Raw genomic sequence first — 27730 nt, forward strand, 5'->3', positions numbered from 1 at the left:
GTTTATTCAGTTTCACCGTGTCTTGTGTTTTTCCAAACCTTGGTTGTTTTTTTTTTTGTTGTTTTATTTTTTTGAATCACACAACATAGAGCTGATAAAGCAGATGATGAGGACGATGAAGATCTAATGGTGAATAAAACATGGGTCCTTGCACCAAAGATTCATGGCGGTGATGTAACTCACATATTGGACTCCTTACTTCAAGGATATGACAATAAGCTTCGGCCAGATATTGGAGGTAAGCTCATAAAATGATTCTGTGCAATAGAAAATGTGAACTAGAGATGGTGTGCATTTGTCAAATGCACTATGCTTATTCCAATATTTGAAATTCAATATAGCAAGCTAAATATAAGAGTAATAAAATACAGTCATTTTCTGGAACTAGTAAAAAAATGTTCTGTGCAAGATAAGACTTCATGTTCTATTTATAATATTTTTTTTTTTTCTTATGGAGGGTACTGGTTTTGGGGGACAGTGAGCAATCTGTAATAAGTCACTAAAAGGCAATTATAATTTGCTTTGTTTAACAAAGATCTTCTGTCAGAAAGAATTGTAGATATAAACCAGCCATGGTCATTTCAAAAATTTATCTTAAGTCTTTAGGGCTTCATTAAAGAATTATCCCTAGACATTTTATTCTTACTGTAAGAAATTCATTGTGTTTATTTTGAGCAAATATAACTCAACTCAACTCAATTGTCTTCTTCCCTTAGCTAAGCTTTTGAAAAAAATTTCAAGAGTCTAAAAATATAACTTAGGAGCCATTTTTTAGTGGAATATAGGAAGAAAAACTGCATTGTTATAGATCAAACTTTGCAGCTATATGAAGGCAATTTTGTCTTCCAATAGTCAAAGCTTCAATTTGCATATAACTATTAAGCATAAATACCTGGAAGAATCTTGTTTTGAAAACACGTAATACATGAAACTGTGCCAGCTCCTTGTATGCAGGATCAAATAAGAAAAACAATATATTTTCTCTTGGTTTGTTTCCTGAAATGTGAAGGAAGAGGTGGAGGACATAAGTATTTGTGATGTACCTGGCATTCCCTACCAAAGGAATGCCATGTAAGTCTGTAAACAGCACCACAATCTAGACCTGTTTCATTTATGTATGGGAAGAAAAAGACACAATCTCAAATTATGCCTCTTCCTTTGAAAGCTTCTGACAAATTGTTTTCTTTCCCAAACTTCTTAGTTCTGTTTTATTGGTGACTGTTATCTTAGAGATGTTGAAAGGCAATAATTCTCTCCCTGTCATAATATAATCACATATGAATCTCATAAAGTTTGGTTTAAGTCTTTTTCTTCATGTTCATTTAATTGAATTACTAAAAACATTTAGACAACATGAAAAGTCCTCCAGCATGTTTTTCCTTAAATTCTCAATGTGTGACAAATGTATAGCTTACTGTTGGTTTTTCCCTGTTTGATGCAACAGACAGAAAAGTGATTGTGAGGAAATGAACTGTCTCTTCTAGGATTCCTTCTAATGATTAGCTTGTAGGTGGGGATGAAAGAAAAGAGAATTCTTTTTCTCTTCTCTCCCCATAAAACTTACAAGTAAATGGAACAGATACAGAGGAGGAATTTATTCTGACATGTCAAATGCATTTAGATGGGCATGGAAGAATTTTGATGCAATTCTTGTCTTTATTTTTCTGGTTATATTCTGAGTCTTGATAGAACAAGAACTGTCTTTTTGTGAGTAACTCAATGTACAGCTTTTTGGATTCAAAATATCAGTTCCCAAAAGAAGACACTTAGTTCTAGCTTCTCTCTCATAGAATGTACCTCTTCTCAAAAGTTCTGTACCAGTGTGACCTTTGCTATCTGGGGCCTGCATCCATCCACTATACTGGAACATAAAGTTCATGAATAATCAGCCAGAGTATAGAAAAAAGGAAACATTTGGGAGTATTCTCTTTGTTTTGAAGAAATGTTAAGTATGATTCTGCCACAAGGAAGACATTTTGGACAAGATAAGATGAAATTTCTGACTTCAGGTGAAAGCACTGCATTCTGTCCAGTTGTTTGGGAACCGCAGCAGATATTTGACAGAAAAACAAAATCAGGCTATAGTTTATTCATCTTAATCTGCTTCAAATATGTGGATAAAATCTAGTGTCAGATTCCTTTCTTCAGAGTGTATGTCAGTTCTTGTACAACAAGGTTATTGAACTGGAATTTTCATTATCTTTCAAAACATTAGAATCCCACAGAACATTCTTACGATTGGATTACAAAGCTCATTTACAATAGCAACATTTTTTGTTTTGAACTTGGACTGTTTGGGTTTGAATCCGAGAGCAGAATTTAGTTTTCTTCCTGGTATTGACACAGAATTTCAGCATCTCACAGTGAGATAAGAGTTTCATTGTTGAACGTGCAGTTAGCTGAGGGACATGCTAAAGAAGAGCCAAATGAAAATTGGAAATTTGGAGGCAATACTGAAATTTAGTAGGGGAAAACCACTCTGTCATTTTCTGTTTGTCTCATTCAAATATCCATGAGTTGTATTAATTACTTCACTTCTTCCCTTTGCTGTGTTTAGTAATCTTACTGACCTTTAACTCAATTTATGTAGTAGACTTGAGGTGTTTGGAGCACAAATGTTCTAGCATTCTTCTACTCAGTATGGAGTAATAGTAGTTATCAGTAGTTAAACGTATTTATACCTGTCTGTGGTATAAATATTTTTAATTACAGATACAACCTTGGAGTGTTGATATACTAATAAAGCAGTAATATTCTTGCTGTAACATTACCTTCTGGGTGCATGATTTTATAACCATACTGTTTCAATTCTAGTCCTGCATCAAAGTAGCTATTATTTTTGAACTTTCCTTCTTAAAGGAAAGAATTCTGGCTTCTCATTTTTCACCTCTCTCATCCTCGGGGCACTGATACATTAATATTAGCCTATCAAGGTACAGATAATTTTTTCCAGCAGTGATGTGTGTATGTGTGAAACACAACTGCACTATCTGAAAATTTAATTAAAAATAGGAAACAGTCATCACATATCTACCACTTTAGTGAGTGTTTTCATTAACAGTTTAAGACAGCTCATCATTGATGGAAATTTGAAGAATGGTGGGAATTTAAGGATAATTACTCATGGACGTAGAAAAATTGAATACCTAGAGAAATGTGGATAGTTGTTACTACCCTATGAGCAGAACATGGGTAAATAATTACATCTCTCAAGTGCACTAATGTGAATAGTGATGTTCTATAAGAGATATAAAGAATATATGGAAAACACAGGACTTTCAAACAGAAGTGCTGATTCTCAAAAAATAACTGTATTAGAAAGTATTCTGTTGAACAGGTGCTCCTAGTGTAGCAGTGATGAAAGTATGATACAGGCAGAAAAGTAATAAGCACACAATGATGCCTAAAGAGTTTTAGATTTTTATATATTTTTCGTATATTTGTAACTTGGCAGACTGTTAATGCATAGTTATAACTTCTAGTACTTTTCCTAACTTCTCCCATCTTTTAGCTAACTCTTACTAATCCATTCTTGAAATTCTGTTTGTTAGTCTAGCAAGGACACTTTGTTTTGCACCATATACTGTAGACACAATAACATGCAGGGCTAAAACATTGGGGCGGGGTTGGGGGGGGGGGATGCTCCAGTGGAGCAGAACCCAGAGTAAATTACCTAACCAACTGTTCTTCTAATTGGACAATATTTGCTGGATATACTAGTTAAATAACCTTATAAAAATTGTAGAAATACTGCATCATGTGTGCATATCGCTATATTGTGTCACTGTGAACGCTTTCTGTTAAGGACTTGCTTTTACATTTGCATTTTAACACTCTTTGGAACGGTCTTAAGTTTTATTCCAGGCAACAAAACAAGTAACAAAATACGAGTTAGAAAGTAAAGAGAGATTTATTTTGAGTTTAAGAATATTTTCCAATAATTGAAGAAAATCAAAATACAAGAGCAAAATGGAGAAACACTTATTCAGGGAATGTTGAAGGTATTGGACATGTGCACTGCATAGAAAATCATGGAAATAATAAAAGTGGAGGGGCATCTGCAAAAGATGGATTTCTTTTAAATAGAAGGGTAAAAAGTTTAGAGGACAGGGCTCTGCCTTCATCAAAATCACTTTGAAAAAATTCTTCAGAGGTTGACTTGGAAGCCTGCTGTAGACACGTGAGGCTGAATTTTCAGTATAATAATCTTAGATAGCTGATTGTGAGAATTGTATTGTTTCATTAAAAACTATTAGAAATTGAAGGACTTTGTTATTTCTGAATATGGTAGTCACTAAATTTATTTGCTGAGTAACTGCTTTATCACTACAGGGGATGCTTCTTTAGGCAAGTAATGAGGAGTTATAGAAAACATGCTTAAAGAAAATAAGCCTGGATGAAGTTACAAAAGTGGTCTTAGTTAAAGTTAAAAAACATAAGAAGTATTAATTAAAAACAAAGGTGATGTTACTTAGACCTTCACTAGAAAATGAGGGAATTGTGGTAAACTATGGGGTTAGTGTATTTAGATGGACTACCATGCTCTAGGTTAATGTATTGAAGTAATGGATTGGAGGAATGAAAATAGCAGAATTAAGCAATAAAAAGTGCAATGTTCTGGACTTTTACAATAATGATAATTATTTGTGTCAGGAGATAGGTGTTTATAGAATGAGAATAGCTGATAAGAAGAGCTCTTAAGTGTAGCAAGAAGAGATATATCAAATATTAAAAGCTGAAAATTGAGCCCGTAAAAATATAGGCTAAAAACCAGGCACTTTGAACATCAGGGGCAATTACTAAAATAATTTTTCAATGATTGAGATAGATTTTTATTGCTATGATTTTTCTTATCAGGAATAAACATTTTTCAAAATTTTTAAAACCAGAAGAAGTTTAGTCTAGCAAAAAAAAAAAAAAAAGTAAAAGAGGGAAATAAAAAAGTGAGTATACCTCTCTATATTGGGCTTACCAAACAGGTTCCCTGTGTCCTTCAGCTACATTAGAAGCTGACCTTGTGGTCAGCTGTTCCTTTGTGCTCTTGTTTCTCTGTCTCCCCCTTCCTCTTGAGTATGCACTCTGTTGTCCTCTCACCTTCTTGCTTTACTCTAGCCTGCCTCATACTGTCTTTCAGTTTAAATATTTAAAGTGTTCAAGCCCTTTCTACTCTTGTTTAGAACACTGCTGCTCTGCACTTCATGCAGGACGTGTTAAATAGCCTTCTTCCTACTTGTGTTTTCAGGGCTGATAGCAAGTTTTAAAGTAAAATAGAAAGCCGTCAGGGTCGGAAAATCTTCTCAATTTGTTCTTCTCAAAGTATCAAGAAGGTATTTTCCTCCAGTGTTTGTCATTTTCATGAGCTATTATCACTTCTAGCTCAAGAACATGAGAAGTATTAATTAATCCTTCTAATTCAGAAGTTCCTTTCTCTGTACCATATAGAAGAACTAAGGTAACAAAATAAGCTTCTTCCCGTCCTCTTGAATTGAGTTTCTCTCTCTGGATCATTTATGTCAACTAAAATAATTTCAACAGAGGCAGATTTTTAAACTGTTCACTGGCTCTTAATACTTCTTATAATCTTACTCAGAGCAGTATGGAAAAGGCAAAATTAACTGAGTGGCTCACTACAGGAAAGCCCTTGTGGCAGATGAAGTACTGCATGATGCAAGTTGGAATTTCTTAAAATTGACACAGCCCCCATTAAAAACTGTGTCACTGACAGTTATTTAGTTGTAAATAAAGGATGCCAGTGGCTGGGATATCTATAGTGTGGTCTCATAGGAAGTTTTTGATCGAAAATAATGATATTTTGAATTATTTTAGCAATTAATTTTTGTAGTAAAGCTGGCAGATGACACAAAGACTGTTGGAAAGGGAGTGGCTGTATCTGCAGGGTATTTAGCTCCTTCAGTATAACTGGAATTGAGAGGGAAAGAAAAGGAGGTGGAGGGGAAAGAATCCTGTGAGTTGTATTTCAAGGAAGTATTCAACATTACTTGAGGAATAAGGCAAGATATACTTTGATCCACCTTCTTGTGTTCTGGTCTAGCAGTGGAGCTGCTGTTATAAAAATAAATAGGATTGCAAATTAAAGGAAGAGGATATCTGTTTGCAGAATGTGATATATGTCAAAATGATTATGTTACACATGATAAACTTTTTTCTTACTCTGATATTTCAGTCTGTGTGTATGAGTTCTCGTGCTGTCCCCCTTCCTTTATGAGCTCTGCAGAAGTTGGAAACATTTGCAGCTCAGAATCAATGAATAACAGAATTACAGAATATTTTGAGTTGGAAGGGACCCATAAGTATCATTGCAGGAAGTACTTATTTTTTTTCCTCCAGGAAATAAATTGGTTTCCAGAATCTGTTTAAACTTTCTCTGAAGCATGCTGGGGAAAGTATGGTGATCAAGTGACTCTGTGCTCTGTGGTCATACAGAAAATCCTTTGTGCAGCCTCACTAGTCTGTATTTCTGTCAGGCTTATGTTCACACCATTAACCAGACTTGGAATCAGGGCAAGTTTCCTCCCAAGTGAGCTTGGCAGGGAAAAAGTATATTTGGATATTTAGGAAATGCATCTTGCAAGTCATTGTAGTTGGCAAGGATGTCAATGTTACAGTCTTGCTTTCTGTATGTCTGTTAAATTTTCTGAAGTTTGGTTTGTTGTTAAACCCTTGGCAGTCTCTGAAGTTTTGCTGTATAAAAAAATTAAATCTGATGACCTAGGGTCCCTCTCCTATGAAATCAAAATGCCTTTTTGTTTGCACCTTCCCACTTTTTTTATCTGCAGCTTGAAAGACGTGCTTATTTTATTGTGTCATACCATAAAAGGACCAGCAGAGCTCTATTATTATTATCCCTCTTTATTCCATTGGGTACAAGGACACATATTCTCTTGTGTCCACAATCTGGTTCTCCAGCACAAACTAGAAGGAAGATGATTGGTAGAATGACGAAATAAAAATGCATCCTCTCCTCTTTCATTTGTGCCCTTTTTTTCTGTATAAATCCATTAGAAGGAAAAAAATGAACTGTCAGAGCCTCCTGTACTTCAGGTGTGCATTTTATGGACACTCTTAGACTTTGGGTCCTTCTGAAAATGCACAGAGTAGAGAGTATATTCTGTAATGGAACATATTTTTTAAAGTTTTTGATTGTTTGTCTGCACAGTGAGTGTTTTCCCATATTTAAAGAAAAATAAGTTTGGTAATGTTTACCTTTTAAATAACTTAAATTGATGAGCTTTCAATTTGGTTTTTTAACCAGGGTATTAATCAAGCTGATGAAAGAGCATTAGTAATCACTAGGTGTGCTATAGCTTTATGACTTGAAGAAACCTGTGGTGAAAAGTTATTTTTTATCTGTTACATATTCTCAGCAGAAATTGATAGAAAGCACTTCATATTGATTCCTTGCAGCTGATAAACATATTTGTCCCATTGCATCATGTTGTATTTTTCATACAACAAACCATTTGTCATGGTTTGTTGTATGAAAAAAATATTCCAAATTTGTTTTCTTTTTAGGACTGTATTTTTATATTGGAAGAGAGTTTTGGAGGTTTTCTGTTTTATTTGTTTTTCCTTTCTTCACCTTTGTTATCTATCTTACATTGATCAGATAGCATGGGCAGAGATTGCATGATGAACTAAAAAGTTCAAGTTGATAATTCTAAAAAGTCATATGAAATAAGAGAGCCAAGTCACCTATGATCCTTCACAAAATGAACAAATGAGAAATTTAATTATTCTGAATCTAATAAAAGAATACCAGATATGCTGTTTTTAGTTAAGTGAATTAAATTGCATTAACAATGCACAGAGTTAATTAAATATGTAATTATTATGGTTACTGTTTTGTTTAGTGAGAACTACAGTCATTGAAACAGATGTCTATGTTAACAGCATCGGTCCAGTTGACCCAATCAATATGGTAAGTTCTGATTATTGACAGAAAATATCATCTGCATGTTGCTATGGGTTAATATTATGAAGTAATTCTAATGTCATTCAAATTTTTCTTTATTTCTTACTGTATATTCTTATGCTGTTGGATATGATTGTAGTTACTGCAGAGATACATTTAGTCCCTCTGTTTGAAATTGTTGTAATTTTAAAAATAGTTTTTCTCTTAAAAAAGTGAGGTCGCATAGAGTACATTGTATCAGGTCCTTGTTTTAGTTTGTGTTGAACATTTCCACAATATTTGTGTATATCTGGTTTATCTCTGGCCTGGTTTGATTTCCTGGAGCTACTCTTCAGAGCCTAAGAAAAATAACAATTGACACAGTATTTGAACAAAACTGTTTTCAGTGAGCTATTGTTTGTTTGGCTTTTGTTCAAATTCATAAAAATCAAAATTTGGATTAACTTTTTTGTCCTTCTTTTTCCATTTAGTCTTCTGTGTCTTTTCAGTGTGTGTGTGTATACACAACTGGTTTCCTAGAAGTTAAGAAATACATCTCACTTAGTTTGTGGTACACCTGTTGGGATCTGACCTATCTGTTTAGTACCAACACTTATGGTGTTGGTACTTAACAGCATTTATGAGGAAGTTTGGGATGTGGTATTGTCTTAGTTCTCTTAGTTTGTGTGTTGTATGAAATGGTGGAGGCTTTAGAAAGGCCTTTTGGTATGACTTCTACCCAGGACTAATGCCCTCAGGTGATTTTGAGTTTACCTCCTTTACTTCCTCCCTACAGAATTGCTGACACTATTGAATTTCCATGACAGAGAAAAGTTTTGTTCAGAGGCTAGAGCATGCCAGTGCAGAGGACTTCTGAGAATTTCCAGAGAGTGCAGTAATTCTCAATTATTAGGGATCTTTTGGTTTAGACATACGTCATCATGTGGGGGTGGAGAACAGCGACTTTCAATGACGGGAAGCCAAGCAAGAAAATCCAGTGGTACTTAGATACTGTGGGAAAAGATGCAGGTCTGTGGCAGGTCATTCTAGCATAAAGGTCTAAGCAGCTTAGGGTTGGAATTGCGTGGGGCTGTGACAGGGAAGTCCATGTCTCAGGCCAGGACTGCATGTAATGAAATCTGTGATAGAGCATAAGAGTGACCGAGTGGGGAATATTTTCCAGCTTCCATGTCCGGTGTAAGTGGTGTCTTTGTTTTGTCTTTTGCTTCTCTCTGTCTAATCCTCTTCCGAATGAACTTACTGTGGAAGCAAACTGGGAAGATGTGTAAGGAGGATCTAGCAAGTGGTAAACTTTTCACCCTGTGGCCAGTAGGTATTGCACACACTGGAACTGAACATGAGCTATGCTTACAGCTTCAGTTTTCTAGTTTTAGAGAGCCAGCACATGGCTGGCTTTGCAGAACAACCCTGCCCCTTCTCCCATTCCATCCTCTTGTCTTTGCAGCCACTGGGCAACCTTCCAGCTATGGCTCAGCTATGCACCATGACCTCTCGTGTGCCCACAGCTTCCTTCTTCTCACTCAGCCCAGGTCCTGGGAGTATCAGCCATGGAACTATTGCATGTCAGTTGTTTAGGGGTCTCGCCACGTCTGCTAGTGCTGTGCTAGTCCTGGGTGGTGATGTCCTTGCCATACTGCTAGTAAAATCCAGCCTTGCTAGCTTATAGTGCAAGGTAATGACTGGCATTCTACTGAAAAGGCATATTATTTAATAGAGAGTGGGATCCTAATAGTTAATAATGGATGTTTCTCTCCAACCTTCTGATTTCTCTTTAAAGGAAAAAATATAATGAAACATGCCACCAAAAGGTAATAAGGTAAATGTTACTAAGACATAGAACTTTAAAAACTATTCTATGCTTTTTAAAAATTGACAGAAAGCTGCTTAGCAATTTAAATTACAGTCTAAAACTACTGTGGCCCTCATAAAAGGGCAAGTGCTTTCACTGGGTTTGCACTTCAAGAACATGACTTGTATGAGCAGCTAACCTCAGTACAGAGATCAAACCCTTGTAAAAATAAGTAAAACCATATACTTGAAAAGAATTTTATTAAGGTTTCCCAAAAAAAAGGTTTTATTCTGGGAAACAACAGTCTCAGTAAAATAAATAATAACAAATTTTACCCTGTAAGCTCCTTTAATGTGAGCTGTTGATTTCATTAGGAAGGCACTTTCCCTGGAGTCAGTATTGTTTGAGATTTTTAACTAATAATCCAAAATTTGCTTCCATTTCAAGAGCTGTCCTTAGCCCCTGATTTGATCACTTAACAAAGAGAATACATTTTCTGGGATTTCCAATCCCCATTGGATTACTTGGCAAATGATGTCCTTTGACTATCAAGTTTGGATACAATATGGCATGACCTAGAGGGTATTTTTTCTGACAGTGATGCTGAAGCAGCATATCTGGGAGTATGTTTGTCTGAAAGCTTTAGAGAACACATACTATGAGAAGAAACAGATTTGTTTTTGTAATTGTCTGTTTTCCTTTTGCTGTTTGATAAACTTTCACTTTCATAAATTAGGTCTATGCGTGGCATTCATTAGAGTTTGTTTTTGAAGGCTGTTGTATTTTGGCTTTTACTATTTAGCAAGATCTACACAACATTTTAAATTCTATAGTCCCCCCATGATTAAGACACATTTTCCTAGAGCTTGTGATCTCTTCAGGCATCTGCATCCTGAATAAAAACTTCAAACAAGTGTCTGGATCACTAGAGTATTTAGGCTTATAATACTAAGTCTAAAGATTTTTGAATCTGTGTTTTAGAGCTAATCTGTGCTATGTATTGTGCAACAACCATGTAAGATGCAGCTATGTGCCATTACATGGCACATTCAGGACTACCAGGGTATCAAGTCCAGCCAACATGGGCTTGTGAAAGTAAGGTCCAGGTTGATCAACCAAATCTCCTCCTATGACAAACTGACCAGCTTAGCAGATGAGGGAAAGGCTGTGTTCTATCTAGACTTCAGCAAAATATTTGACGCCATCTCCCACAGCATGCTCCTGGAAAAACTGGCAGCTTCCTGAATGAAAGGAAGATCATGAGGGATGCACTTTGGCCCATACTTGAGAATTTATGAGGTTTCCTAAAGGTTGTGTGGATTCAGTGGGAAAGCAACAGAAATTTTTGGAAAGTTAAGTATATGCACTTCATGCAAATTGGTTTAATTCTCTTTCAAATGGCAGGAATTCTGTGATCAATTTGTCCATAAGACAGAACAAAAGTACCAATGGGTCTTTGAATATTACCTGTTTCTTATTGTACAGTATCTTCTTTAAAATAAGTTAGAATTATATTTTTTTTTCCCCAGTGTACATTTTTATTTCAGCTAGGGAAGATAGATTCCAATCATTGTGGTGCCTGTCAGCACTGCTAGTGATCATGGTTAATTGGCTTACTCAGATGACTGAGATTGATGGATGCTGTTCATGTACAGCAGCTGAGTAAATATTTTTTTCAGTAGCTTTGAGCATTGTGGGTTTTTTTATGGAATATACTTAAAAGTCAAACCAAATATTTCTGGTAGCATATTTCTAGCAGAAAATTTCTTACGTTACCATCTCTAGAAATTGAGTAATATTTCACAAGTACAATTTAATGATTGTTCTCTCTTTTTTTATTTCCCAAAAAGATTGGCTTTAATTGATTAATCTGGTTCTTGAAATTTCATTACTGCTATTGGAAAATAACCTCAAATACCTCTAAGATGGTCTTGTTCAGGGAGAATTGGCTAAATACATGCAGTATCCTGCTCATACTGGGACAGCCTAGCAGTTCCTTTTTGGCAGTTGGTCCCAATTCCTGTGATCAATTTGAAGGGAATGGTGAGGAGTGAGGGAAAATGCAGTTACTGTACAGGTAATGTACTGAACAGTTACTGTACAGAAAATACATTTACAGTACTGTACTGTACTGACAAATATTGCTGTAGCCTTCTGAAACCAAAGCAGAGAACAGTCATCTTTTCAGTCCCGATTCTAAACAGCATTCAGTATTTTTCCTGTTTTCAGCTGCAGTTTGCCAGTTATCCATTAATAAATGGGAAGCCAGGAGAGGTACTGAATTTTCCACACAAGTGACTAGGAAAATCCATGCTCTTTGCTGTAAAATATGGCCTAATTTCTATGTGCCATATAATAGCATTGCTGTGTAAGGCCGCAGTCTTTTTTGTGCCGGTTCTTAAATGTGTGTTGGTTCTTAAATCTTAGATTAGTTCATGCTTTAGGAAATACTGGTTTCGTATTGTACCACTGCATCACTTAAGCCACAGCTGGCATGGTTGCAGTAATGATAATAATCAATGTAGTAGAAGTGGTACAACTACTACAACTACTGTTTATTTTTATTCACTCCCCTGTTTTCAGTAGAGTGTGCCAGCATACTGTTTGGAAATCCTGTTTGTTTTGTCTCAGATTCATAGCATTCACAGCCAGAGCAATACCAAACTGCCTCTGAAGTTCCTGAGATTTCAGACGTAAGTGCTCTGTAGTTGCACAGGGCCAGTCTGTGATTCTGTAACTTGCTAAAGAAATGGCAGGAGTGCTGAGCTGTGGACGTGGATAGGGTCAGACAACAATTCTGAAAAAGCTTCCTTTTTTTTGTGGTCAGTCTGTCAATGTGTCGTGATAAAGTCTCTTAGTTTCTTGTGTTCATAACAGTTGATCTATTTAAGCATTGATGTGAATGTATTTCTTAAAGCTTTTCCTTTGTTGCTTCTGCACAGTATGTCTTCCACGGTCACCTTTTCTTCTCCTGTGCTCAGTTCCTTCTTGGAAGTTTCATGCACAAATTTAGCCACCTTTCTTTGTCAATAGCTTGCTATTCTGTGTCTCCTTTTGTCCTAAGGAGTCTAAATTCTGTCCTGTGTCACTCATATGTGTTCACAGTTTTTTTGCTAGCTCAATATGGCTGAATCACAGCTTTAAAGCTTTCAAATTTTCACCTCTTATTCACTCTCAGTTGCTGTGAATAATCATTAATTTATGCCATTGAGGACTGAAATCTAAAAATTTTCTATGGTGTGATGAGTCTTAGAACCAGGAGTAGAGTCTCAGTTTTAGTCTTGCAAATTCTGAATACAAAGGGATTTTATATTTCTTTATTTTTTAGCCCATCTCTTGTCCAAATCCCCACTGTTATGCTAACGTATTTCTGTAACCTTTCCAGTTGCAATAACCACTCATACCATCTAGAAATGTCCTACAGGTAGAATTTTCCACATTTTCTACTGACTTATCTCTTGCTCAGGTTCTTCTTTTGTCTTCTCTTTCATTGGATTTCACACATAAACTGTTCTCTTTCACTTTCAAGGTACTTCAAAACCTGTCCTCAGTGATTTTTAGTTGGGTTTTTTTCTTTCCTCAAGAGGCCATTTTCTGCCTCAGATCTTGCTAGTTTCTGCTCCCATACTTTCAACTTTTTATGTCAGTTTCTCCCAAGCTGCCCTTTATGCTTGAAAGAAACTTCCTGTAAATGTGTGCAAAGCCACTTCATTGTTTCTCATTTTGTTTCTGTTTAAACTTACTTTTCCTTTTGCTCATTTCCCATTTTCCCCCCTCTGTGAAGGTTACAAAATATCACAAAGAATTAAGCTTGTGTTGTGCTAAAGCTGCTATCTGTAATTATGCCCCTGTTGGCTTTCCAAATCTTGTCTTTTATGTTAAATTCAAGCACCTTGCAGAAGTTAGGTATGCTGTACAAGCTATATTGAGTGCCTGCATAGTTCAATTGTGATCTGAGATTATCTAAACTAAGAGTAATGTTAATGTATTACATAGCACTTCATTGAGAAGACAAAGATATTGACTAGTGTTAAAGCTAACCCAAACAGCACTTTACTCTTTCTTTTCACCCCAAAGCTGCACAGACTACTTCTCTGCTCTGATGTAGTTTATCTTACTTCCTGTGCCCTAATATCCTCTCCAAATACTTCGTCTTCTTCAACTGTGTTGTGTCCCTTATGTCTACAGCTAAGATAAGATCCATTTAATTTTTTATCTGTACCTCTTACCTCTGTGCCAGCTAAAAGATGAATATTTTGAAGAGCATTACACACCTGTTCTTTAATTCCTTATGTGTCTGTCTATACAGACACATGTGCTGCATTCCAGTTGTGTGAATAATTCTGCTGGCCTAGATTTGAGCTGGGTTTTGGAGAAAAGGCAGAGGGTGTGCTTTGATTGTTGCAGTAGCTAGTACCAGCTTGTTGAGGTGCTGACCTCAGAAGTGGCTCTTACCACAGGGGTTTTTGTGGCCGCCTCTGTGGCTGTGTGCCAGCGAAAGCTGCTGTAGTTCACTGGCCCCTTGTCCTGGGTTGACTGTGTGATGCTTTTATCCCCAACTGTCTCTTCTGTTTATGCTGAATAATAAGTTTTGCACCTTTAAGACTTGTTCCAGAGAGTGTAGGGAAGAGAGAAGAAGCGCATAGTTTGTTTTCAGACACTGCACTCACTCCTCCACATTCTTCCTCCTGGACTGTTGTTTTCTGTGGATGGACAGACAGCAGGACAGGGCTCTCCTTTGTTTTAGTTAGTTTTAGCTAGCTGAGGCAAAGAAATTCCATGGGCTGTGGTTGTTTTCCTTTTTCTTGAACCAGTTTAAACCTGCTCTGGCCTGAGCACCGGCAGCTCCACCTGTGGCCCACCAGGCCGGGCCTGGGCTGCGGCATTTCCCGCGCCGGGGGGGCTGATCAGATTCTGGGTGTGCTGAGCAGCCCAGGGAGGGCACTTTTCTGAGTTTGCCGTCTCTTTTGGAGCAGAGAGAGGTTTTATTGTTTAATATTGTTTAGGTTTTATTGTTTAATAAACAGTATTCTCTACTTTTCTCCAAGGAGGTATTTTTTCCCCAACCAGTTGAGGGAGGGGCCAATTAAATCTGCTTTTCTAGAGGAACGAGCCCCTTTGGGTGTTCTCTCCCAAATTTGCCCTGAACCACAGCACCCCTACAAGGGCTGCTGTCAGCATGTGTGCTGACACTACAGAACCTCCTTCTCTCTAAAAGCCAGGCAACAATAGCTGGGTTTTCCTCCTCACCGCACGTGCTACAGGAAGTTCACTTTGCTGACAGGGGGGCGCTCCGGAAGCCTTGTCCTGCAGCAGCACCTCCAAGCTGTTCACCAAGAAAGTAACCCTACCCCTGGAGAGAGTGCTGCCTTGCTCCCTTGGCAGCAGGGCTGACTGCACTGACCAAGTAGCTATTAAGAAATGGAATATGCTTTTGCTGATAAGTGAATGCAACTTCACTGCCTGTTGATCTTGGCTTCCATTCTGTTCTGGTTTTGCCCGATTTAAATTTCACTGAGTCTTTCACATCTGGGTTCTTATTTAGACCACCATGGACAATGCACGTTTAAAATACTTTTTCTTGGGCTATATTGAAGTGTGTCAATCACAAGCATACAGTAAATACTGATTGAGATGTTGCATTTTTGAATAACCGTATTGTCTCAGTTGTAGAGGTTTACCCCACAACAGGTTATGTTCCTGAGACAAGTAAGACTAGTAAGTAAGTAAGTAGAGGCTCCTTTTAGGAAGTTCTTGATGGCTGTACATGCTCTTATATATTCTATATCTTGTATAGTGTAGCAGATGATTGGTGTTTGAAGCTGATTTCTGCCCCATCAGCCAGAAAACCAAATAGGTATACTGTATTTCATGTGGGACCATGTATTTTACAGGAGTCGCAAAGTAGAAACCAAGCCACAGATAAGTCTGTTTGCCATCAGTGTTGGGATTTTTGACCATGGCAGGAAAACCACGTACATTAAAGATCAAACAGTAAGTGTGCAATTAGTCTTGCTTTGAAAACAGTTGCACCATACTGAATGGTGAAGGATTCCCTTTACTTACAAAGAGAAACTACAAAACCGTGTGTGCTTGAGTAATGTAAGGCTTTGTTGTTAAAATTGCCTGTGAGTCCATCTTTGGCTAGAGTGTCTTTAATTACAGGGAGGTAAATGTAGCTACTTAATTTAGAAAGTGCAGTCAATGGAGCAGATAAATCACTACTGACAATCTTCCAGCCAAATCCTTAATCCATTTATTCCTGTTACCCATTTACATATGTTTGGTGATTGGTTTGTTTCTTTTTTTGTGGGTTTTTTTTTTGTTTGGTTGGGTTTTTTGATTGTTGTGGGTTTTTGTTTTGTTTTGTTCTGAGCTCTCTTCTCTTACCTTTATAGGGTTTAATGTCGTTCATGAGAGCTACTGTCTGTAATATTCAAATTTCTATTGAAAAGTAAATGAAAACTTTCTATATAATTTTTGCCATGAGAATGTATATAGAATATGTATATAATCTATATACATAATCCTCTCCTTATGTTCTCTTCAAATGACCAGAATCTAAGCTGATGAAATAAAAGCATAGATTTTGCTGAAGTGCTTTAGTTACTTTTCTAGCTAATCTTTTCACTATTGGCAAGATTTTAATGATAGTTCATAATCTACAAAACATTGAAATAAGTCTTGCCTTTTATTCATATTGTTGTTTGCATCTGTCAATTTGCATGTTCAAAATAAGGACTAGATTAGCACAGATGCAAAATTATGATGTGAAGAGTGAGATTTTTTTCCTGAATTGTGACTATGTAGGTCTTGCTGTACTCCCTCACCTTCTGTAGATATGATTTGCCATATTTCCACTTATCCTGTGCATATGTTCTCATAGCATCCTCCGGTGTGACTATCTCTAGAGTTATAGCAATCTGACTGATTAGAACTCTGGAAGCACACACTATGCACTTCTGCTCACTGCATTTCCTGCAGCCCTCAGCTCTTCCATGGCTGCAGCATCATTAATGTGGTATTACAGGTATGTGTCAGAGGCGCTGTGGTTTGTTGGGTCTATTAGGTTTCACCCTAAGGTCACTAAGTTCAGATGGCTTTAGAGACCAAACTGAAGTGTTTACTAAACAAAAAATTTTACTTCTGCTTTGGTTTCAGCCATGGGGATTTAAGTTCTGAAACCATCATTGGCCCTGAAGCTCAGAAAAAAATGAACTCTTTAAAGGGCTTCTAAAGTAATCTACCAGGCAGAGTAGCCACATTTTCAACATTTTGTTAATGGAGGTTATATATCAAAGATAGGTTAAGTATTTTAATAAATTACTTTATAGCCCTTTACTGATGTCCAAAGAAATTTGGGTGAGGGAAAAGGCAAAGGTTACGAGTGTTTATTGGCATCACTGTGGGAAGATGAAGATAAATTAGCTAATGCTTGATGCTTTATTTTTTGCTTACCTCTTAGGAAAGCATGTGGTTATTGGTTTTGTCTATGACTTTTTTTTGTTTCTAAAATCTTTTCGTCAGAATACTAAGTTGGTATTTGGTATTAAATAATATCTGTTATTGTGAAAACATATAGGCTGGTGGAATGCTTTCTTTAGTTTCCCTTTCTTAATTTTTTTTCTGAAAAATTCCCTTCATCACTGACATTGAATTCCAGTTTAAGAAATTAGAAGGCAGAATAGAATAGAATGATAAAATAACTGACTAAAGTCATGTCAACTTGTTAGTTGAACTGCTTTGAGGGGCTACATATGAAAAAGATTTCAGAATGTGCCATTACAGGAACATTGAGGTGCCCTTCACACGTTGAATCTGGAAGTAAAGCTGGACTGGGTTTCTGAGCAAAGATGATGTGACAGGAATGTGTTTTTATTTATTTTTCTATTAAATTCACTGGTCATTGCCTGCATTGTAGGTGTGTAGTTCGCAACATTTTTTTTTTGTAGTTCTGAGTTTAGTTTTGGGACTCTTCCTTGATTTTCTGTTTCAGAAAACAGAACTAGGCCACTTTCTTCTGTTAAATGCAACAAACAAAATGTGTTGCATTTAACATAATCCAGCCAACAATTTAGCTACTTGTTCCTTGCTTTCTCCACTTTTTTTTTTTTTTTTTTTTTTTTTTTGTGGAATATCAAATCAGTTGTTGGACTGTCAGGAAAAATATCCAAGAATTCTTTTTTTCTTTTTGCTACATTTTTCCTATCCGTATTGATATTATATTGGAATTTGTGTGATGTAGTTTATAAAGAGAAACAATTTTATTAGATGATATCTGCCTCTCTTTCTTTTACAGCTTTCCAGTAAAAAAAAACCAAAAAACAATCCACTACCTGTTTTGAAGTCTGGCTTTAATTGAACTGTTCATGACAAGTAAACATATTGAGGATTTTATTTATCCCCCTTCAGTAGCTGTTCCTGCTTTGTTTGAAGTAATTGTTCTTATATATTAAATGACTTCCACTCAGGCTATGAATCTGTCTGTCAGTAGTCACAGTTTGTGTCCTGCCTGGCCCTTTAATGGTAATCTCTGATTAGTCACACTGTTCCCAGCCTTTGGAGTTTGCTAAGATCTTTTAGAGAAGAAAGAGATGTAGGAGGATTGAAGTTATCTGTAAATAATTAGACAGGTGGGCACTTCATGCCAGCTGTGAAAAAAAAGTACTCAGCAATTTAATCAAATGCCAAATATGAGCCAATATGTGCCATTGTTCTTGAACCCTGTAAGGCTAAATATGAATAATTATGCTATGGCTGTGACTAACACAGCCATAGATGGATTACACTTTATTCTGCATGGCTATTTTGCCATTAGTTTAATTTGAAAGAGAGGGTAGTGAACCAATTTTTATGGTTGCCCAGTGGCAATAAATGGTGAGTTTAATGAAAGACTAGTAGAAGTGATAGCAGTGTTAATTTTAAATTTTGTAAGAAAACAAGGAGAACAAGATAGTTGTCTAGAAAGATTTGTTGTGCTAAAAGAATATTGTATAAATCTTGTTGCTGTTGTGCATGCTTATGCAATCTCTGAAAAAAGGAATTTTTTCATCTTGTTTCAGAAATAAAGTACTCTTGGAAAAGACAGTATGATGATTATTCTATATAATTTTTAATAAATTTTAGAGACACAGATTTCCCCTTCTTAAAAGGAAGTAGGAAATATTTTGGGCTAAAAATGTGATCCCATGTAAGATGCATTTTGTGAAGAATAAGTGCGAGCTCAGAATGTGTTATGTACCCTCAAAGAGAGGTCTTAGGGAGGCACAGGATAAATAGATATGCTGAAGAAGTAGGTAGTAATGTCACCAAGGCAGATGGTAGAAGTGGAATAAATGTTCTTGAGTGAAATCAGAGCACTGTCTCCAGGTCCCTGCTGAAGAGCAGGGTGAGCTGCTGCTGCTGGAATTGCCACATGAGGCTGCAAGTCCACGTCTTTCAGGTGGGATGCATGGTAGGATTGTGCCTGTAGTTGGCTGATTCCAGAGAGAGAGGGAGAAGGATATGTCTGAGTGCAGAAGTGTGAGCTTATACATGGAGGACAAGTCTCTTCAGGTATGTTACAAGAGGCTAGCACTTGGATCTCATTTGGCATTCAGCAAGATGCTTGGAAACAAGATGTTACTGATTTTCTGATGTTAAGTTATTGTGTACTGGCTTACTTTTGAACAGTTATAAATGTATCATGAAGAATTGTTCTTGGGGGTTTTTTTGTAGGTTTTTTTGTTTTCCCCAAAAGTTTTCCAAAAAACTCCTCTATTACATGCTGGTTTCATATGGGGTAGAAATAATTTTCTGCTTAGTAGCTGGCACAGTGCTGCTGTTTGGAGTTAACAGGATACAAACTTGCATATTTAATACTGAAAGGCAAAAGAACACAATCATCTGAGTCCGCTGAGGCCATTCCCTTGTTTTTTGTGTTCAAAATAATCTTCCTTTTTTATTCTAACTTAATAGGGTGCTTGGTATTCTGTGACAAGCTGTGTGTTCTTGCTTGGGTGGATTTGACTATAATGACTCTGATAATATTTTTTCTCAAACCAGAGAAATTATATAATTATATAATTGCTACTGTGAAGTGGCTGCTAAGAGTAGCACCTTCAAACTCAGATGTTCTTCACTTCTCATACATTTCATCATGTCTGTTGATTCTGCTTGCTTCTTTTTTCTTTCTCCTATTTGTATTGTAAACGCAATGCATAAATCTTTGTCCATTCTGTCCCATTAAAGCCCATTAAAACACTTCTCTGGTGCACTGCCTTGGGCTCTCCTTTAGACTACAGCAAGGCAAGTTTCGTTTTCAGTTGTAACTACAAATGAGCGCAGAAAGCTGAATTTTAAGGTTAAAAAGTTCCAGGGTTTTCACAGGTATCTGGAATTCCATTTACAGACAAAAAAAAAAATAGGTCAGAATCTTCCTCTGATGGCAGTGACTCTCAAGAAATACACAAAGTTTTAGAACAAATTCACCTTAAAACTGCATTTTTATAGTATTTTTGTTTTCACTGTCCCTCCACTGTTTGCCTCGTGCATTAGTTGTTCATAATCGTTGGAAAACACTGAGTTACCACAGTTCAGGTGGTAATCCATCTGCCATACATCACAGAGCAAGAGGAAACCTCCCTCTAGCATATCTGTTTCCTGAACTTGTACTTCTCCCATCTGGAGAGGTGGGAAAACTAAGAGAGATTAAGATAGTTTAGGAATATCTGCCTTGGTACTTCTGAAGGATGAAGTGCAAAATTTCTCAAACTTTCCTAAGAGATGGGTGGTATCAGTTGCTGAAACTCATAGTGAGGAATCTGTAACTTGTACAGTTGGCTGCTGGGATTGCTTAATAGGAAAATGAACAAAAAAATCCACTCCAATCAATGAAGCCTTTGGCTTTTATTTAAAACCAGAATTGATTGACTGCACTATGCATTTTTATTGACTTAGTAAACTAGTACTAACCTATGAGTGCACGGGCGACCCCCGATGAAGGGGAGAGAAAATGATGCATCTGACTCCATCATCAGAAGGCTAAATAATTACTTTATTATTCTATACTATATACATTGCATCTAAACTGAATCTGCCTTGCACTCACCCTTGCTCACAACTGCACAGAACTCAATTCTCTTGTGACTGTCTCATAACAGCCCAACACACACACACTTCTTGGCCCTGATAGGCCAAGGGAACAAAACATCCTCAGTTTGGGTAAACAATCTCAATATTGCATTCTACTTTAGCACAACACAGGCACAGCAAGAGAGATAAGAATTACGTTTTCCTTCTTTGCTTGTCTCACAGCTTTTCTCTGTTCAGAGGGCATGTGAACACCACACTAACCCCTTTGGCTCAAGCAAGAATGTGAACACTGTCTCTTCCTCACTTTTCCCTGTCCATTCAACCTGTAACTGAGAGGTGAACAACCAACACCAGGTGTTTCAGCTTGGCCTCGAGCTCTTTCCCTGCAGGGGAGCTGCCAAGTTGCTCATTGAAGCCCTCATGGGGCAGCTGTGCAGGAAAGATCACATCTGCCATCAGGTAGTGAGACTTGCCTTTAAGGTTAGAGTATGGTCTAGAGCTCTGACAACACCGAGAGCTGCTGCTTTACCCCTTTGTCTGCAGTGCAGAAACAACTGGCTGGATTCTTCAAAAAGAAGTATTCTTTTATGCATCTGTATTGATATCCCTCTCAACTTTTACTGTGTCAAGAATTATTTCATAAAATGGAATCTATTTATTTTGTTTTTCGCCTTTCTTTTCTGGCCATAAGTTTACGGAGGAATTTGATTTTCTATTACAGAAGGAGCTTCCTTGAGGCTTTAACAAGTAAAGTGGAATTTCTTTAGGGAAATTTCCTTCTTCATTATGATTATGTATACTTTTGTGTGTATGTTGGTAGGTGTACAAGGCGGATGGTAACAGTTCTGCAAACTGCCATGTTTAATTTCCACATATTCATGAATTCTTCATAATCTGAAATGTCTTGAAAAATGTTAAATTGTGTGTTGAAAAGTTTGGGGGAAAACACAGAAAGCTTGCTTTGTTTGGTTCTTAAAAATATAGAATATCTGTCTTAACACAGTCTAACCCTAAAGTACTAAGGTTGTCCTTAAATTTCTGTCCAGGGCCCCCAAAGGTGATTGCACTGTGCGGGAACCTCCAAGTTACACTCCCATCACATATCTTCTTCCTGAAGTAATCAGTGTGTGTCAGGGGAGAGGAGGTAGCTGTGTGCATCTTTTGTCTCTCATTCTGGGTTCACTAGCTGCTGTCTGCTATGCAAATGGTAATACAGAAGAGAATAGAGGAAGTGGCTTTGGATTTATATACGAGTCAAAAAACAGGTGGCTTGCAGACGTTGGTAAATGTAAACATAGATATGGTTATTTCTCTGTTTTAGGAATACACTATAGATATAATTTTTGCCCAGACTTGGTATGACAGTCGTCTAAAATTTAACAGCTCAATGAAGGTGCTTATGCTTAATAGCAATATGGTTGGAAAAATCTGGATTCCAGACACTTTCTTCCGGAACTCAAGGAAATCTGATGCTCACTGGATTACAACTCCAAATCGTTTGCTTCGAATCTGGAGTGATGGAAGAGTATTGTACACTCTAAGGTGGGTTTTTATTATTTGGGTAGACAAATAATCAAAATGCTGTTATGACCAGGAATATGAAAATAATGAGTATGAATCAAATTCCTGGCATCTCCTTTGTTATGGATCATAGGAATTTTCATGGAAATGATTAAAAAAGAAAATAAAAAAGATCATTCGATCATGAAAAAGATGAAATTCATAGTATTGAAATATAATGCAGAGATAACTGCCTAAGTACAACTGAAGGTGATAGCAAATTTTGGTCTCATTTAGGTACAGGCAAGATTTAAAAAAGGGTGCTATATGGTATATAGTATCATGGTGGTCTATCACTAATATATTGCAGATCAATTATTTTTGGTCTAAAAATTCATAATCTAATTTCCACTAAATTATATTCTGTAAGTAAAATATTAAATGCTTCAAATAATAAAAATTATAAGAAGTTTGATTAAAGCAAAGGTTCCAGTCCTGCATGTACTTCTTAACATATTTACACTTGTAAGCTATTAAAATCAACAGATCTGTTCATCCAAAATAGGCATAAACAAACATGTTGGTGATAATTCTACTTGGCAAATGGGAGATGCATGTGCTGCTTTTAAGCTTAAGGCTATCTGTACTGATTTTTGAGTCACTTTTCAAACAGTTCTTGAAAGGCTGTAGTCTACAGAAAGTATTTTAGGGTCATCACTGTCATATTTTCTAAATATATCAAAAAAATCTTGTAGTAAGAACTGATCAAGAAGTAGTCTATGCAGAAGATACCATAAATATGATTTTGCTCTTATTTGTTTATTTGATTTATCTATTTAAAACAAAAAGTGGACTTTTAATTACTTTCTTCTCAATCACTTATGCTGTGTATGCTGTGTTCATATGCAGCATATGTTGTATGAACAATGTATAAATTTCTCATGTATCAAATGTCAGAAGAATTAGAATGCTTTATAAGGATTCTCTTCACTGAATTTTTTCTTAGTATGCATCATTTGAGAGCATACAGACATTTCTGAAGAGCACTTTTAAAATGGTTTATTATGCCAGTTGGTGTTTATAAGAGTCTCTAGAGATCCCCTTCTGTTGACATGCTAATTTTTTTTTTCTTTTTCTAATTAGCAATTGTAGAGTCATACTTGGACTTTACCCTTCTGGTGTCCATTCATTTTCAATAAAAAAATTCTTCTAAAGAGATGCAAAGTAGCCAAAGGAAATAAATATGAGCAAAAAAATAATTGGAGCCCTCACAGAGCAATAGGTTAAGATTACTGTGTCAGAATATGAGAAATAAAGTGCAACGAACTGGTAAGAGAACAGCAGAACAGGCTTTCACCCTGCACTGCAACACACAAACATCTGTATGGGTAAAGATCTGGCCTGAATTTAACCTAAGGTAAAACAATATTGAGAGGTTCATGTCTGGCTTATTGAAGGAACAATAATATGATCTGACAGTGCTCCAGGTTCGTGGGCTCCCCTGTATCACCACTCTTTCCTTGTTGGCAATTCAGAGGGCAGACATGGTGAAAATGTTAACCAGCCTTACTAAATCTCCTCTGAGGGTGGCCCGTGGTCTGTCCATTGCACCATCAGTGATTCCAGATATAGTTGTGATGCTTTGAACATAAGGCTCAGCTTGTTTTCTTTTTCTTTGTGTGTTTAACTATCCAAAAATTGAAAACCGAAAATAAAGGCAAAAAATGCATACATCATAGTTGACAAATTTGAAAAGCATCTCCATAGCATTCTTCTTAAAAGTGTGGGGAAGGCTTTTTCTTCTGCTCTCCCATAGTGTATGCTAAGAAATACACTTTTACTTATAAACCTTTGGTCAGATCAGAGTGGCAGTTTGTGTAGAATAAATACTTTGTCCAGACACTTACAAAGCTATCTGGCAGCATGTCTCAGAGTCTTTTCCTATCTCTTGTCTAATATGTAAGCATTGCACACAGTCAAGTGTGTGAGCATTATGGCAATTTTTGAAGTTGATTTTAGAAGACATTCTGCCTTTCTATACATTGTTGTCAATAAAGGAGGAGGTATTTTAAATGCAAAGAAGTCAGTTTGAAGTCTAGCCCCTTACTCTGGCTTACTAGCAAAGGGTAGCAGAACTGGGTTTTGCACTTACTGCTTGGAAGTCCTGTGGAAATCTGTGATAGCATTTTCAAAAGCAGAAAGTGATCTAGTTCAGACAATTATGAATACTAAACCAGTTCTAAAATGTTTCTAAGTTGTGAATTATTTGAATACCTTAGATAGACATTAAACAGGTAGAAACATAGTTTGGTTTTTCCTATCCAAATACTGTTTTCATCAGAACTGTTTCCATGGTGTAGAGCAAGTCCAATGTACCCCACAATTTTTCTCTTATGTAAAGCTACCAGATACAACGATGCCAAATGCAATTTGACTTGATAAATGGATTCTACAAAAACTTCCTTCTTGTGCTATCATAAGCTCCTCTCCTTCCCCTGTCTTGAGACCCTGATTTTTATCCCCTATTTCTTGTAGAGCTGAGAGGTGCTCCCAAATCAATTGAAATTTTGGAAATGGTTTGAAATGCCAGTTGAAACAACACAGATCCTCAGGTTGCATGCAATAATAATTCCTGTTTTGTTCTTTGGTGCTAATGCTTGATGTTGTTTTTCTGATACACAGGAGGCTATTCATAATATCTATTAATTGGCAAAATTTATTTCTGTGCATGTTCTTTAATATGTAGTAGGAAGTGTCTGAATTCTTGAATGTAACCTATTTTCTTTTTCCCCTTCTTTTTCTAATTAGGTTGACAATTAATGCTGAGTGTTACCTTCAGCTTCATAATTTTCCTATGGATGAACACTCCTGTCCTCTGGAGTTTTCAAGCTGTACGTGGTAAAATACTTTTTTGTCCTCTTTACATTCAGGCTTTAAATTTACTTAAATTTTGGCATCAGAAGAGCAAGTGTTTACTTTTTAAAGCCTTGCAGCAAAAGAAAGAACTGACCATTCATGTTTTGAGTAGACTTACTGCATTGTTTAATACATTAATGAATGAGTTGAATCGCATGTATCTTTTGCAACTTTAAAAATAGTCTTTTTGCTTAGGAGTCTAATACAGTGCCTATTCCAGTTAATGGAAATGCACTGTCCTGGAAAAACTTTGTTTTCTTATGCCTGCAAGACTTGACAACTTTGAATTAGTTCCATATGGTATACTTAAAAGGAAGAATAAGATACATCTTCTTCAACTTGCTCCTGTAAATGCTGAATCAGTAGAAGAAGTCCTTTTCCTTTCAGTGGGACTTAGTTTATATGAGCAAAACCACAATCTTCAGGCTCTATTTTTTGATGCAAACTATGTTAAAAAAAAAATTCCTAGGGAATTGTGCTATTGTAATCATAAATCATTAATGTTGGAGAAAAACTCCAGTATCAAGTCCAACCTATGACTAAACACCAACTTCTCAACTAAACCATAGCATGAAGTGCCATGTCCAGTCGTTTCTTGAGCGCCTCCAGGGATGGTGACTCCACCATCTCCTTGGGCAGCCTGTTCCTATGCTTTTCAACCTTTCAGTGAAGAAATTGTTCCTGATATCCAGCTTGAACCTGCCCTGATGCAGACACGAGGCCATGTCCTCTCACTTTGTTGCCGACTGGGGATGGGACAAGAGGCCAGCTCCTCTCTTGCTACAGCCTCCCTTCAGGTCTTCCCTAAACCATCAAATTATGTATTAAGAAGTGTACTTTTAAGCTCTTTCTGATCATTTAATGATAATGTAATGACATTTGTGTTTTAATAGTGATGATTCTGAGCCAGTTTTTATTACTGGAGTTCGAGAATGCCAGATAGATATTTTCTAAATGTTTGTATTTGTACAGTTTTTGATTGGTCTTACACTTACCTAGGCTTAAAATTGAGGCTGTTTATTTTGTGGTTGAATTTTAAGTGTAGCAGAAGGACTATAGATGGTCTCAGATCCACTTTATTTACAGACCTGGTTTAGTTTATAAATAACTTCAGAGATCAGAAAACGTGCTTTAGTATATTCTGTGGCTAAATGTTTGATTTTTTTTTTTTGTTTGTTTCATTCTAGATGGATATCCCAGAAATGAAATTGAATACAAATGGAAGAAAACCTCTGTTGAAGTGGCAGATCCAAAATACTGGAGATTGTATCAGTTTGCATTTGTGGGGCTACGAAATACAACTGAAATTTCTCATACCTTGTCTGGTAAGGCAAAGTGTTGAGTTTTATTTTGTGCAATGTCTATTTAGATCCACACAACAGATGAAGATACAACCGAAAACCATATTAGATGTCATATAAATACTTCTTACTCTTTTTTTTTTAATTTTAGGTGATTATATTATTATGACAATATTCTTTGATCTCAGCAGACGTATGGGATATTTTACTATTCAGACATACATTCCTTGTATACTCACAGTTGTTCTTTCGTGGGTGTCATTTTGGATCAATAAGGATGCAGTTCCTGCAAGGACTTCTCTGGGTAAGAATGTCTTTTTTCAGCCTTGGAGGATCTGGTAGTCCCAAAGAAAACAAATGTGCATCAGGGATTGTGACTGTTGGTCATTCTCTCTTTTGAACTGACACATTGGGAGTAGGAGAATCCTGCTGTAGTTGCATGGCAGAGTTTAAGGAAGCAAAGCTGAGCATGGAAGTCCTGATCCAAGTTTGTTGGTCTGCTGTTGTTCACATAAATATGTTTTTTCTTCTTTATGTTTTTTTTTTTTTTTTATCATCGCCAGGGATAGTCATGTGGCAATTATTAGTCTGACACTTAGCGTCGTGGAACAAATGAAGTCATTACTATGTGACCAAAAATGGTGAAAATCTGGTTTAGTTTTTTTGTTGCATTTTTTGTGGTTTTGGCATTGGTTTTTTGGTCGGTTTGTGTTTGTTTGTTTGTGTTTGGTGGGTTTGTTTGGCTTTTTTTTTAGTAGAATGATTCAATTATTCTTTTAGACCCAGGATAGGACAGATAATTTGCAACTAAAGTTGCACTTCAAGAAGTTAAGCCTATAATTCACAAAAACTCCTGCTTTTACTAAAGACTGTTCTGAAGTGTGTTGCAAGTTCTAATACAAAGATAATTCTGTGCTAGTGTCATCTTGGTTGACCTGTTTAGCATGGTGTCAGTCTGCTAAGTTTGACTGTTCAGAATTCCTGTGCTGCCTTGGAGGAAAGTTGTAGTCCCCAGGTAAAGCCTGATAAACGGGTACACGGGGTGCACAGGACACAGCTTTGAGCTTAGCAGGGAGAGATACTTATAGGAGAACTAGTGACAGCAGTCTAACCTGTTTTTGGGGAAAGGTCAAGAGCTGAGAGTTGTGTCTTAGGAAGTTAGAGATGTGAGTTAATTTTCCTCATCAGCTGTATTGCTGTGAACACACCATTCCCACC

General features: G+C 36.7%; 1 protein-coding gene across 1 annotated transcript in view; it reads left to right on the plus strand.

The window, feature by feature from the left end:
* Positions 1-27730, plus strand: part of GABRG1 (gamma-aminobutyric acid type A receptor subunit gamma1) — a 51187-nt gene that overhangs the window by 16207 nt on the left and 7250 nt on the right. The window contains exons 2-7 of the mRNA XM_041402828.1: positions 90-238; positions 7872-7939; positions 22117-22337; positions 25104-25186; positions 26399-26536; positions 26664-26816. Coding sequence (XP_041258762.1) covers positions 90-238; positions 7872-7939; positions 22117-22337; positions 25104-25186; positions 26399-26536; positions 26664-26816 — 812 coding nt within the window. The remainder of the gene's footprint in view (positions 1-89; positions 239-7871; positions 7940-22116; positions 22338-25103; positions 25187-26398; positions 26537-26663; positions 26817-27730) is intronic.

Source organism: Onychostruthus taczanowskii, unplaced genomic scaffold (assembly GCF_017590055.1).
Source record: "Onychostruthus taczanowskii isolate IOZ18803 unplaced genomic scaffold, ASM1759005v1 scaffold2, whole genome shotgun sequence".
Lineage (NCBI taxonomy): Eukaryota > Metazoa > Chordata > Aves > Passeriformes > Passeridae > Onychostruthus > Onychostruthus taczanowskii.